General features: G+C 42.6%; 1 protein-coding gene across 10 annotated transcripts in view; it reads right to left on the bottom strand.

Annotated features, from left to right (window-relative positions):
- Positions 1-381: 381 nt before the first annotated feature.
- The window catches only part of Oamb (Octopamine receptor in mushroom bodies), a 113,228-nt gene continuing 99,349 nt past the window's right edge, over positions 382-14,260 (bottom strand). For 7 of the 10 annotated variants that reach the window (XM_076774395.1, XM_076774401.1, XM_076774400.1 and 4 more), the window contains 8 exons: positions 10,243-10,380; positions 9,314-9,412; positions 9,112-9,239; positions 7,268-7,405; positions 6,033-6,315; positions 4,773-4,934; positions 3,824-4,134; positions 382-2,914 (listed from right to left, as the gene is read on the bottom strand). In XM_076774395.1, the coding sequence (XP_076630510.1) occupies positions 2,797-2,914; positions 3,824-4,134; positions 4,773-4,934; positions 6,033-6,315; positions 7,268-7,405; positions 9,112-9,239; positions 9,314-9,412; positions 10,243-10,380 (1,377 nt within the window). In that variant the 3' untranslated portion in view covers positions 382-2,796. Of the gene's footprint in view, positions 2,915-3,037; positions 3,176-3,823; positions 4,135-4,772; positions 4,935-6,032; positions 6,316-7,267; positions 7,406-9,111; positions 9,240-9,313; positions 9,413-10,242; positions 10,381-14,260 lie in introns of all 10 variants that reach the window. The other 3 variants (XR_013080399.1, XR_013080397.1, XR_013080398.1) reach the window with 3 other exon arrangements.

Raw genomic sequence — 14,260 nt, 5'->3', positions numbered from 1 at the left:
TAGAATCAAGTAACCGTACTCGATGAAAAAATACGAAACAATTTAAAACAATACAAATTCATCCCCTAGAACTAAATAAATTTCCCAACGAATACACGCTACTCAAAGAATATTTACAGGAATATAACGTAACAGTATAAATTCAGTAGACCCAAAAATTCGAAAGAAATGAGCTTGGGTCCATTTACTAAAAATCTTTTGATAATTAAAATTATTTATCACCAAAAAATGGTACTCAATAATCATCGTACAGCTTTTCACTTGGTATTATTGAACTGTATTTTGTATATATATGTTTTATACGTACCCCAGGACGAACTTCCGGCCGAATCCTGAAAACTGGCCCAGGGTAGACAAGAATGGCCCAACGGTCAACGATCATGGATTTTATTCGCATGTTTATTTCCATTCGTTCGTTACGTATGCAGACGATATATCACATAATACAATGAACCGCGCACTGAATTCGATAGCTCGGTTTTGCGGACGTCCCTCTGCCCCCGACGAATCGCACGCAATCTGCGTCCGACTTTCGACAGTAAACGTTTTTGGAAAAAATCTGAATACACCCATACAAAAATTCCCGACGAGTTCTTCGTTTGAATTGCATCGATATAACAATACTTATGTTCAACGTTTCGCGTCGCGTACCTCGCGCGCGCTACAGGGTGCCTCGTAAGTCGCGGTATCCCGAGTCAGAGATGGGCAAAATGTCCAAATACAAATTTCGAATAACGAGTAAACGACAAACGACCGTCCCGTGCTCGTTAAATAAAAATCACAATTTCAATTATAGAATTAAATAAGTTCGATCGAACGAACGCCACAAATAAATTGCTGTGCGTTAATCTCATTGGTTATTCATTATTCGAATAGAATTTTGTCCAATTCTCTGTCTCTGTCCACCTCGACCAGCGCTGTTCGATTTGAGTTCTTGGAGCTTCTGCCCTATTCTGCCTCCGTCCTGTCATTAAGGACGACGTTGTGTGTGCGCGCACCTCGTAGAAATATAATACGAATGGTGGGGGGTACATGACAGCGCGAATGGCTCCACCCGTGGACAGCACTGGTATCAACGAACTCGAAGTTTTCGTGGCTTTTGAAACGCCCTGTAACATACTGTAAACCCTCGTATAACGTGTTGCTTGCACGTGGTTTCGTGTGTTCTATTTAGATCAGTGGTTTCCAAATTTTTGGAAGACTCCCCTTAGAAAAAAAAGAATCAAGTAGTTATTAAACCTCGATGATCAACTTGCTGATAGAATGTTTAAATTATTAACATTTTTCTTTCACACCCTCCCGCGCTTTCCCTCTTTGGAAAACACTGATTTAGATAGGTATTTCACATTCCCCTCGTTTTGCACGAGGTCTGGGATTCTTGCATTATACAGGGGTTTGTTGTATCTGGACGCAAAGACATCGTTCAAACGCTAGGTGCGTGAAACGTGCACGTGCGCAGCCATTTTGCGCATCACATGCTCGAGAATGATCGCCCTCTGCAGGGACACGTTTTTCCATTCGTAGGAGTGGATATTTTCGCGCCCAGTACACCGGGCAGCATTTATTTCTGTCGTTTGAGGGGAATACCCTCCCCTTTCTCCAATTGTCGCTTCGAAGTGGACGTGGGTCCATAGTCCTTTCCTATCTAATACAAATTCTATCGAAGATGCAGACCTATCAAAGGAGGAACTCGTTAGTCTCAAAACCGAACAGCTGCTATGATTGAAACTGAAAAATAATTCTGTTGATTTAAGAACGTCCATAAGGGTTTCGTGAAGAAAAGAGGTTTGGAATCATTGGTTCGCACGCGCATCTATGGTGCGCCGGTCCAATGGCGCCATCTAGGACCACAGAGGGCGAAGTGAACGAGTTTGGCAGGCTGTACTTTCCCCGAAAACGACAGAAATCATCGCCGGTACACGTTCTAGTGCCGCATTCGTGTCGTAGTGCGATCGTTTAACACTATTATCACAAATAACCAACGAGGAACAGTAAAAAATCTACGGAAACAATGGGTGAACGCTTGGACCGGTGCTGAGAGGCCAGAGGGACCCCATGCTCGGTAACCAACGGGTTTAATTTTCAACAGTCGCGCCAACGGGTGGGTTTTGCGTTTAACATAGCTGTGTACACATAGATATCGACACGTACGTATTTATTGGGTTCTCGCGTCTCGCGCGAAGTCCGTTCGAAGGGTTACGAAGTTCAAACAGTCTTCAAACTCGCTGCAAGTTCGCGCAAAGTTTCACGATATTCTCTTCACTCTCGTCGGAAGGGAAGAGAGGGTTCGAGGGTGGAGGGTTTGATCTGAAAGTAGCTCGAGAAACACACTGTGGAGAGGAGGAAAAGGGGGGGGGGGAACTTCGCGAATAAACGAAAGGGTTTTGTGCATTCTGTGGCAATTGTTTAACTTCACCAGGCTCACTGGAATATTACTAGAAGTTCCGTGTTGAGATCGACTGAACGTGGATCTCGAACGACCATCGTCGTCGCGTTACGATTAGTCTATTTATGTTTCTGGTTATTCCCGGACGCGATTCATTCGTGAAACGTAGTAAGACACCGAAGAAGCTCGAATGTTTGTCACGAACCCCGCCTGGTCAGAGCGGAATCCTCTCATTATTGAAGTGGTCCTCGAGTCGTTGTCCAGGTGGTTATGCACCGGCTGTGCTCGGTTCCGCGGCACAGACGGCGCTACCACGAGCGCCGAGGAACCCTTCAGAAGAACTGTATCCTCACTTTCGAGGTCTTTGGATTGAAGGTGACGCGTTGCGCGCCACACCTGGCGCGCTACAGTCATCTCGACTCACTTTGCGAGTGCACCGTCGGCTCTGAACTTGGATCCGGGTCGGAGTCGTCGATCGATACTCCCTGCTGTGGCATCCGCATGGAGTAGCTGGGACTCCGGTCGTTTCTGGAAACGAGAAACACGGGACCGTCAGTCGGTTCGGATAGTCCTAGGATCCTTCGTTCGAATCTGAAATGCACTCGACTCAGAGGAGAGTCGGTAGACCCGGAGGAGGGTTCGAATAGGTACCTACGGATTACTAAAACTGGCCGATCATCTTATTCTAGATATAGATCCGTCAGCGGGGGTCACTTCTGGGCTCCTCTTGTTGGGCATCTGAATAGTAGGAGGTGGTTTCAAAAATAATTCTTGAGTCACTAGAGTCCACTGTCACAATATTTAGACTGTGTTTATATTGAATAATCTCGAATTGTCAATGATAATATTGTATACTCCAAGTCGAACGAGTTATGATCCTATCGTAGGGTAGTTATTGACATCAACTTGGACTGTTTGAGGGGTTGAAGTACTGGAGGATTGGTTCATTAGTGACGTGAACTTAAGAATAAACTACTGATAACATCGATTTAAACTATACTCGTGGTCAAGGCAACCATCCGGAAGCCTTGATCTCGAGTACAGACTCAGGCCGTGGAAGTCTTAAATCTCGATTTGAACTACTTTGAGGGCTGGAATACAGGAGGATAAGACTTCTGTCATCTACTAGGTCTGTTAGACTTCAAAGATTGGCATACCAGAGGATTGGACTACCCAGTGACATCAACTAGGTCTTCTAGGGTGATTAGACAATCAGTAACATCGATTAAAATCAGTTATATGGTTGGACTATAACCACAACAATTGATATTGACTTTTAATGATCCAGCAATTCCCAGTCTTAGAATTTTTATTATTCTCGACGCTATTAGCAGTATGTGCTGAACCCTTTTATGACATTTCTTCTTGTTCATCTATGCAGACGGTCCGTTTGCAATAAATAACGAGGACTCCCGTCTCTGTTTAACGAATGCTCACCTGACTGTTAATTGACTTCCGTCGCTGCCGCGTCTAATACCGTTGCCCCGTCGCTTGCAGAAACATTTACAGATAATTCTTTTGAACGCGAACCGAAAGTCCTTGCTGAAGAGGGCGTAGATACAGGGGTTTATCGCGGAGTTGCAATAGCCCAGCCAGAAGAGCACGCTGAAGACGGTGGCATGAATGCAGTTCGGACAAAAGGCGCGCACCAAGTACATCGTGAAGAATGGAAGCCAACAGAGAATGAATCCGCCGACGATGATACCCAACGTCTTTGCCGCCTTCGTCTCCATGCGAAACCTTTTCACCTACGAACAGACAACCGCGCGATCTCTTATTATTTTTAATGTCGCGAGTCCGAGACTTTCTGCTCGGATTCTTCGTCGAAAATATTTCGAGACTCGAGAAAATTCTCTGAACAGTGAAAGTCTGAATAATGGAAGGAGCGACTGTCGAGAATGGGAGGAGCAATTGTGAAAAGTGGGGGAACTGAGTCTGCAGAGTGGAAAAAATGTTCTGAAATTACAAAATGTGGGCGTGGCAATCGCGAAGAGTGGTAGGATCGACGTGAAAACTAGGGTGAATGATCGTAAAATATGAGGGAAGCGATTCTGAAGAATTGGAGAATCAGTTCTGAAGAGTGATCGAAGAGATTCTAAGTTGAACTATTTTAAAAACTAATGGAAATAATTCTCTCAAGTGGGAGGAGCAATTCCAGAGAGTGGGTGTAGCGATTCCAAAGAGCGTATGAGACTGTTCTGAAGAATAATGGAAATGTTTCTGAGGCGTGGGAGGAGGAATTTTAGAGAGTGGGCGTGGCAATTTTAAATATTGGGAGGAGCCATTCCGAGGAGTGGGGGAAACGACGCTAACCTTGAACAAGTCTGGTTCGGAGGAACGGTAGCAACAGTTGAAAAGCGGTTTGGAGTTTCGAGCAGTTCGGTACCTGGGCTTTTATGTTCCTCTTGCCCATCTTCATCGTTCTGGGCTTCTCCTCGGTGCCCGGATTCAGTTCCCGTAATGACACTTCGTCTCCTGTTATTTGACTCTCGCAACTGCTCCGTCTGCTCGGCCTCCTGGTGCTGCCTACTCGATTGATACCGCCCACCTGCCACGAACGTATCGAATCGATATTAACGACAGCCGTTCTCACCGTTTATTTGCCAAGTATAACTTGTGTCGCGTGGAATTTACGACGCTCGTAAGCCTGCAATTTTTCCCCCGATCGAAAAACAGAATAAAATGTATCCTTGACTCTGCATGTTGCATGCTTGCCACGCGGTGCATAATCGAGACAATAAAAACCTTAATTCGAGTAGCGTGGCGATTTATGTTTCGTTCTGTTGTTCGCAAATTAAATCACTTATCGAATTACAGATCTCCGCCCGTGGAAAATTTATTCTGAGATCCTTTCGAGGTCAACTTGTTTCAAGCTTTCAATTGCATTACTTGTTCGTATTCAAACTTAATAATTTCGAACGGAGTATTCCGAATGTCAGTTTCATCGAAACGTATGGGACAGGCATTATGTATATTAAACATTAATTCCATGTTAATGACACGTCACTTGTTCTCCGTCGCGAATTACAAAGGTCGTCCGGATGGTTATTCAAGCAGCCAGGATCACAGATTTCAGCGCATTCAGGGCCTCTAATGCATATTTATGGAGCTCTATAAACGTTCACGCAAGGAGACGACGAGTTTCTATTTTCCGCGTGGCGCGATTTAAATTTCAGAAAATTTAATTACACGCGAAAGAAGAAGGCGAGCAACGTTCTCGGGAAATCGCCGACGAGAGAGATAGCCCGATATCGATTTCGGATTAAAATCCTCGCATTAAGCCCTGGGCTTAAATTCCCATCCGTAACTTCGTTAAATCCGAAAATGGTTTCTTAAACGGGAATTAAAATAAATTTTACGGCTTCGAACTTATTCCACGATCGTTTGAGAATCCCTTTTCATTCGTTACACGTTGCTCGAAGACGTTTTCAAAATTGTAAATCGTACAATTGTTGGACTCTCCGGAGCCGTTACAAATTAAAGCCAAAAATCAAATCTAATAGTCTTCACTGTTTAAAGTCTGTCGACCAGTGTTATTATCGACGCTTCTCTGGGCGCAATAAACGTTTCAGGGAAAGTTTAGAGGGGGAAAAATGGACGCTAAGAGAGAAGCGATTCAACGAGGAACTCCATGGAGGAAAATTACCTTGAGATGCGTGCTCCTCGAGGCTGGACAGAGCTGGCTCTGCGTCTGCCCGTTGCTGTAATGCACGGAGGTTTGAGAGCATCTCGAGGGCGTCCTCTCGAGAGTGTTACACTTTGTATTCAGTGTCTCCGTGCTCGGATAGGAGACCGAGATCTCTATCTTCTCCCTTTTCACCGAGCTCCGACTATTCGACTCCGGGCTCCTCGGGCTTCCGTTGTTGCTCCCGTTGTGAACGCTTCCTCGTCCCCGGTGCATCCTCAAGGTCAGCCTTTGTTCGTTGAATCTGTGAAAAAATTCCCGTTCCGTCGGGTGCAAAATGCGTGCAGCTATCTACGGAGTTTATTCCCAAGCCCCCAAACTGACTCTTTGCTCTACGACTTTCCCTTTCACCCTTTCTTGCTGCCACGATTTTTAAATTTTCGAGCATTTAACGTGCCCAGATTATAGTACAATCTAAAACGAGTCGAAAATGTGGAATAAAGTTTTTTCGTACCGGGCTTCGTTTCGCGGATAAACGAATTTAGAAAATTGTGTGGCACGTCTGACTATTGGGCGCTGGTTCTACTTACGTTGCTACTCCATGAATCTTTAACGTCAATTTTCTCGAAAATGGAGTCACTTATGGAAAAATTGTATTGTACATTTTCGACTTACTTTTTCACGTAGAATCATATTCCGTTTTCAGTCATCATTGTTGGGGTATATTGTTTATATCGCGTACCGTACGTTCGTCCAGATGGGATTTTAACGAGATTTCAAGGGCTCCCGGTCCTTATTAATTTTAGGGTGTTTCATTATTTCCAGAAGTTCCCTGCATTTACAGGGGACGCAATCGTTGGCTCTGGCTATTACCTTTGTTGCATCACGCAGTGCTCTGTTGCCCGTAGTAATTAAAACCCGTTTGGGCTACAACCCAACCGTGGCAGAACATTAAATTACTGCGGGCCACGGAATACTATTTCATAGAACACAGGCAGTAACCAAAACCAAAGGTTACTTTTCCCTAGAAAATACAAACTTCGCGAATAACACCCTAATAACGTCCATAGCGATACAGGGAACAGACTTCTCTCAGGTTGGGGATGGAATTATCGGACTCTAAACTAAAATATATGGACATCGTCTCGTGGACGTACAGTAAATTGTGGAATCTCAGAATTGCTGATGGATGGAAGGGGAGGTCCCCGAAAGGAAAATCTGCTGAAAATCTTGGACGCAAGCGTTTTCCAGCTTACCTGGAGCCGAGCATTTTCGAGCCCTTTGTCGTGCGGAAGCCTTGATTAATGGCCTTGGTCGTGGAGACGGCCGCATTGTATATTCGCCAGTAGAAAAACAGCATGACCAGCATCGGTATATAGAAGGAGCCCAGGGCGCTGGAACGCGAGAGAAAAAAATAAAAAAAAAAAAAAAAAGAAAAGAACTTTTTAATCTCAATATATCCGCGCGCAACGGGGGAACAATTCCGTCCGAGCCGCAAGGGATACGTCTCTCGCCCTGAACATTTTCAAACGCTGTTCCGAGCTTACAGCCGCGCCTATTAAAACTTTCGTTTGATCCTCCCTTGCCACGGGTGGGGACTAGTTAACCATTTCAATTCTTATACGGATCGTTTCTCTTCTCCGTTACTGAGGCGGTTGAAAACGTTACGAAACGCGGTTTCACGGTCTGTGGAAATTAGGAAAAGCAACTCGAGGCCATTCCGAGTGGTAAGACTGTTAGGAACGTCGACGGGAACGAGTTCTTTTATTGCAATTTCGGTAAGTAGCGTTGAAAAAGTATTCTCTCGAAACAATTCTTACCTCGAACGTAGGAAACGGTTTTATGATACTGGTGTATGAAACAGTTTCGATTTGGTATATATTGAATAATTGGAATCCTGGATACATCGAATAATTTTTACCTCGAATATTAGAGATTCTATACCATCGATACATGGGACAATTTGAAATAATTTTTATCCCGAATGTAGGACAGAATTCTATACTCTCGACATATGGGGCAGTTTCCATTCTACATTTCTATCCAAACGTATGAAACGGTTTCGAAATAATTCGAAGAATACTATACCCTCGATATAAGGTAAGATTTTTACCCCGGATATTTGAAACGACCCAAATATTTTTCCCCAAAAATCTTTAGACTATTAATACAAGGTGTTGTTTAAAAAAATAAAACCCAAATTACGGTTGTTATTAGCCAGCAATTGGTGCCTTGGCTATTATCACTGAATCGTTATTCATCTTTATCGCCGCTCTGTCGACAGTATCGCATTAATTCATTCTGATTCGATGATCTTTCTGACGCGATCCCGCACGCTCGAGCTATCGCGAATGGAACGAAATATTATAGATAATGCGCCCGATGGGAATCATAAATTCGTCCCGACGCTCGATGGAACATTACGCATCTACTCGATGGTTGATTTAGATGCAACATCGCGCATAAAGCGATCCGGATTGATGCACACGCCGATCGCGATAACACGCGACAAGAATAGAACCAGTCGCTGGCAGAAACTCAGATCTCACACTTGACATTGTAACGGTACCCATCGTTGCTCTGGTTCAGCAGAATTAGTGCAACGGATCTCGGTTACGTAAACCAATAAAATCTTTATTCAAAAGCTATTTCCGCGATGCATTCCTCGCCGAAAACGAATTGTACACTATCGATACCATAACAACGTTCTTCAAATATTTCTAATAGTACGTTCTTCGTAGCATCAAATATTTTTGTTAACTATTCATTATTTGCACCATCTTCGATTTTCCAAACGACGACTTTCGAAACTTTTAATTCGATAAATTCAAAAATATCGCCATTAAAAAACTGAAACATCCGAAACTTTTGATTCGAGTGGAAATTTAATTTCCCAACTTCTGTTTCAGAAATTTCCATCGTTCGAAACTTTTGTCCTCGTCGACGAAAGCTCCGCGATTATTTCGATCTTTGAAGGATCTAAGATTCAGCAATTTTCTTTCGGAGAAATTGAAATTCCTGTAGTTATTAGACGGGAGAAGCAGAGTTCTAAGGTACTTTTTTTAGAAACGCACGGATCTCTCGTATTAAAGAGACTCACCTATAGACGACGTAACCAGCATCGTTGGTGAGCTCACATATCCAGGGACACGGTTTCACCGGAACCAGGATGGTGGTGGTGTTGAAAGGCCCCTTCTGTGCGAATGTCACGTTGTACGTGGGATGCGACTGCGGAACCAGCGAAAGAAAGTAGAAGAACGTCGTGTAACGAGGGAGAAATTGTCGGGGATGATGCTAGTTACCCGTTTGTCTTTCCATCCAACGAGGGGTGGGAAACAGATGATGAAGCTCAGTATCCAAACGGCGGCGACTAACATTCTGGCCCTCTTCGGCGACATGATCTGAATTTCCAATGCAATTCGAAAATATCAATCGCAAATATAAAAAAAAATCATTGGAAAAATTCCACCAACTTCAATCACTAAACTGCGGATGTTTATTTTCTCAAAAGACTACAGACTGCACTTAATACGCAAAAATATAAGCAATGCTTAAAGTAAGATACGAATTATAATTTTTAAGGGTTGAGACAACCCTCTACAAATCTCCCAATTTTATTAATTTTATTAATGAAAATATAAATTTGCATAAAGATCTGTAGTCTATGAATCACTGAAGACCATTAAAAATATCACGAGTCTCTTTGCTCTAATTTTATAAAAAAAAAAACAATTATTATTGTACTTGAAATTGTCAAATAGATGAGAAATAATTTAAAAAATTCTACCGATTCTAATGGTTTGCAAATTTTAGAAACATCGCAGGTTTGCTTGGAGACGAATTACAATTGGATTAAAAAAGAAAATCATTGTTGGACTTTCCAAGCAGTTGTCGAGCAGATAAAACCCTATTAACGAGTTTTAAAATGTGAACAAACACCGTGCAAAAGTCTGCAGTTGCATTCGATTTGCAGGGAATTAATTATCGGAAGGAGAATTTACTTTGGAGTAATTCGACTTTTCAGGCTGGCGCTTCGAACGAAAGGTGCATTGTCGTGGAAGTCGAGGGAATATCAATCAATCGATTAAGTCATCGGAGGGAAACATTGGCCATTAAGGGACGTATTTGGAGGGAACAAAAGGGAAACGGTCGGAGACGAATGGCCTCATCGACCGTGGCAACCCGTACACCTGTTTCTCGAGATCGAATAATGGGAGAATTGGGTACTTGCCTGAGGGTAACTGACTGGCCTGGTCACCGCTAAGTATCTATCGAGGCTGATGGCGCATAAATTCAATATGGACGCCGTGCACATCAACACGTCCATTGCCAGCCAAATGGAGCACCATAGATCGCCGAAGATCCACACCTTGAGAAATCATAAAGTCCTTTTACTCACATCAATTATATAATTCGCCTTAAGATTATCACAAAGTTCGTTAAAAATATTTGTAACTAAAAACAAACGAACAAAATATTGTCTTCCAAATTCAATAAATCCCAAAAATAGAAGAGGCCATCGATTTGCGGGAAATTTAATAAAATTGCATTGGACAACAATAAAATTTCGGGTACTTTCGTCGGAATTTGCGTAAGTTTTCTTGCATGGTTTCGTGGCTTTTCGTTATTCGGTACAAGGTTCTTTTTTCTCTTTTTTTTTTTTTTTTTAAAGTGGGAATACGATACAGAGTTACGTAGAAACCCTCGTTTCAGCGATATACCCATCTCACAATAGAATTCCTTCATCCATCCCCATTCACTATTTCAATCTCCTCATCCTTTCGAACACCGATCCCAATACTGCACCGAAGCTCCCTTATTCCAGCCGCGCAGAGCTGACTCGAGGAACTCGGCTAGCTCGGCAAGAAATGTGAATTTCTATTTGTAAGCGATGCGTTTTCGAAATTCATACGTTTCCGTGGCTGCTTGCGCCGCGGCTCCGATGGAAGTATGGCCAGCGTTTACGTTCCCGTCAATAATACACAGCTGGAAACAATCCATGGATCGTATTTCCGCGAACCTCCATGAAACGTATCGAATTTCGCGTATATTTTATTCGATACTATATTAAGTAACGTCCAGAATATTATGTATACGACGAACTCCAAAATTTACACAATCTTTGGAACTATGAAACGATACTTACATATTGTATCGATGGATTGCAACACCTTTGACATTTTCATCCGCGGATCTTTGTGCAAATTCATATTTTAATAGAATGAATGACATGGGAGCTTTGTAGAGGGTTGTCTCAACCTCTAAATATAATAATTCTTACTTTAAGTATTATCTTATATTTTTGCGTATTAAGTGTATTCTGTAGTTTTTTGAAAATTTCCCACAAATGCATAAATATCCACAGTCTATATATTTATTTCTCTATATCCATGATATAATTGCTAATCGATGGAATTACTTATAGGTCAACTGTTTGTAGATGTTCATGTATAAGAGACTCCATTTCCTTTTTGAAAAATAAAAGAAGGCTTAAGAGTAGCAAGTCTAGATTTATTTAAATCCTGGAAACCTCTCGAATTGATAAAATTCATGAAACAGATCCCAGTTCTCCAAATTGGTGCAGCAATTTCGAACTTTTGATATATAGTGTACGTTCCGCGGAAGGAATGTTTCCCCAAATTTCGGTCGTACGTTACAATTACACGGTGTATTATTCCGTGCAACCGGGATCCCCTAAGGGTCTATTCGAGGGCTCGATTATCAAGAACCGGGATTCCCCATTATCGAGCGTTCCGACGCATTATTCCCAGGTAAGACGCGAACGCGGCCGGACGCGTCGATCGAGCAACGAGGCTTCAGCGATAATGGAACGCACCCTCCGTGAGCGCACGCAGCAGGTGCAACCGGGGGTTGCAGCGAGCCGCGTGCACGCGTCTGTACAACCACCTGTTTCGAATTACCCTCGACCCACGGCCCCGACGTTGTTCGATTCGATTAGTCAACCTCGGGTCGCGACATCGTCTCCCCGCTTAATAACGCTTCTCCTGTTTCCTATTAATCCAACACACCGTGATCTTCGGGAGAAAAGGAAACTCTGCATTGGAAACCCAATTTTTAAACCCCTTCCAAAAATTTAAAAGAAGAAACTTCCTCTTACGATTTTTAGAACAAATATTCAGCGCCATTTTATGTACATTATTTTTTTCCAAGTGGAAATAATGAAAATTACAAAAAAAAAATATGGTTTAATAGTGTGCACGATCCCTACACAGTCCAAGCAGTTAAAAAAATTCTGTTAATAGCCTAAAATTCCTCGAACGAAACAAGCCTGTGAATCCACCGCAAACAGGCAATGTAATTTCGTCCGGAATTAACCTACCGTTTAGGTACTTTCTTCTTTTCGAGGGGATTCGGCCGTTTTACAAATTGCAATAATCCCGCTCACGGTTGGGAAATTTCACTCGAGCGGTCGGTATTCATCTGGAACGAGTGCATGGTTCAGAAAAGTTTTTACTTTCTTCCAGCAGGATGCGAGCTTCACTCCATTTCGCGGTGGTTTTCTGTATTTTTGCATTTCCGGGATCCCCGGCGCGTTTTTCCCGGGCCGATTTTCTTCCGGACCGCCCGTTGATTTCCCAGAAGCTCGTTGGCCGCGTGCGCGTGCTCCAATTTACCATTACCCCCGGTTGAAAAGTAAACCCCTCGTCACGAGAGGGGGGGGGGGAGGGCCGATGAATATGCGAATGCCGTCTCCGGTGTCGTCTTCCTCCTCGGAGGATACTTAGAAATATACTCCGTCGTTTCAACTTGTTTTTTTTTCCATGCGGATAAAAGCGGGTAAGAAGCTTTAGAAAAGCTCACTTTGTATCGTTAGGGTGGCGTAAATTTCCCCCAACACCCATAGCGTAACTCGAACCTCTCAGTTTGTTTAACGAAATTATTTGTCGTATCGAGGAAAATAATGTAAAAATTCGACGGCGTAAAAACGTAGTACAGAGTATCAGGAAAATTGAGGTGAAAGGGTGGAAGTTCAATCATAGTATCTGTCGATAATAATCCAGGCTTTAAACAATTTGATCTAATCATTACACACGGTATTTGATTCGTAATTGTATCGTTGGATTTTACTATTTTAAAAAATTAATTCGCATCCTGGTAGATTTAAATAATTTGTTTATTGCAATTTCTTTCCAAATTAGAACCTTTTTCGCGTTCAATCTTTGAGTTTCGTTGAACGAGAATTAGTTTTGACCCGAAGTTCAGCGAATAATCGTTTTACAGGCTAACTGAAAATTGTTATATGCATAATAAATTAATAATGAGATTTCTTGTGCAAAAGTGAGTGGAAAATGTGGTATGAAGTTTTTCCGTATGAGGCTTGGTTTTCGAGGAAATAATTTTTGAAGTTTATTCCGATAGACTTGACTGATGTGTCTGACTATGCCTCGATATTTCTACTTAAAGTGTACTTAAATTGGTATTTGCCACTATTTGCAAGCATTGGTGAAACTATACTACCTTCTGTCAGTCGATGTTCCTGTCTTTCAACCATCTGTAACCAATTACAACTGATAATATTACTGCTGGTATGCGAAAACACCAAAGCAAGTAGAAATTATCGATAATGGTCAGGCACGTTCACCAAGGCATAGCAGACGAAACTTCAAGATTTATTTTCTCTGAAACGAAGCCTCATACTAAAAAAGTTTATTGCACTTTTTTTATTCATTTTTGCACAAGGAATCACCCTAATTTTTTTCGTATCTGATTCTCGCACTGTACAATGAATTACACCGAGATTAAGAGTCAATCATATGTACTCTCTGCAGCAGATAGCAGAGATACTTCTACCGTTTATATTTTTGTTTATATAATTCTTCAAAGTACAGACTATTGAATTATTGACTCCACAAGTAATATTAAATTCCAATTTCTTTTGATACTTTCAATTCCCACGAAACACGACTAGTTTGAAAAACGGTAGTTTCCAGATAAAAAGTCGGGTAATCCAATTCAGGACGCGTTAAGTCTACGCCCCTCGTCTTCGAATCCGGATAAGGGTTGCTAAGGCCTGACATTCCCCGTTTTCTGACTCGCGCTTCTTTCTCAGCGTGAACGTTCATCTTCCGGAGTGTAACCCCAGCTCCGGAAGAAACGAAGGACGACAGCCGGCAAACTGTTGCGCCTAACCCCTCCCCCCTCCACACACCCTTCCTCCGGCATGCCGTAACTCCCACAGTTATTTCGCGTTTACTCTTTTTCGCCAGGAATTCTTTAGGGTGAACGTG

This window comes from Colletes latitarsis, chromosome 10, assembly GCF_051014445.1.
Source record: "Colletes latitarsis isolate SP2378_abdomen chromosome 10, iyColLati1, whole genome shotgun sequence".
NCBI lineage: Eukaryota > Metazoa > Arthropoda > Insecta > Hymenoptera > Colletidae > Colletes > Colletes latitarsis.
Note: the sequence above shows the minus strand (reverse complement) of the source record. Positions and strands in the feature narration are given on the sequence as shown.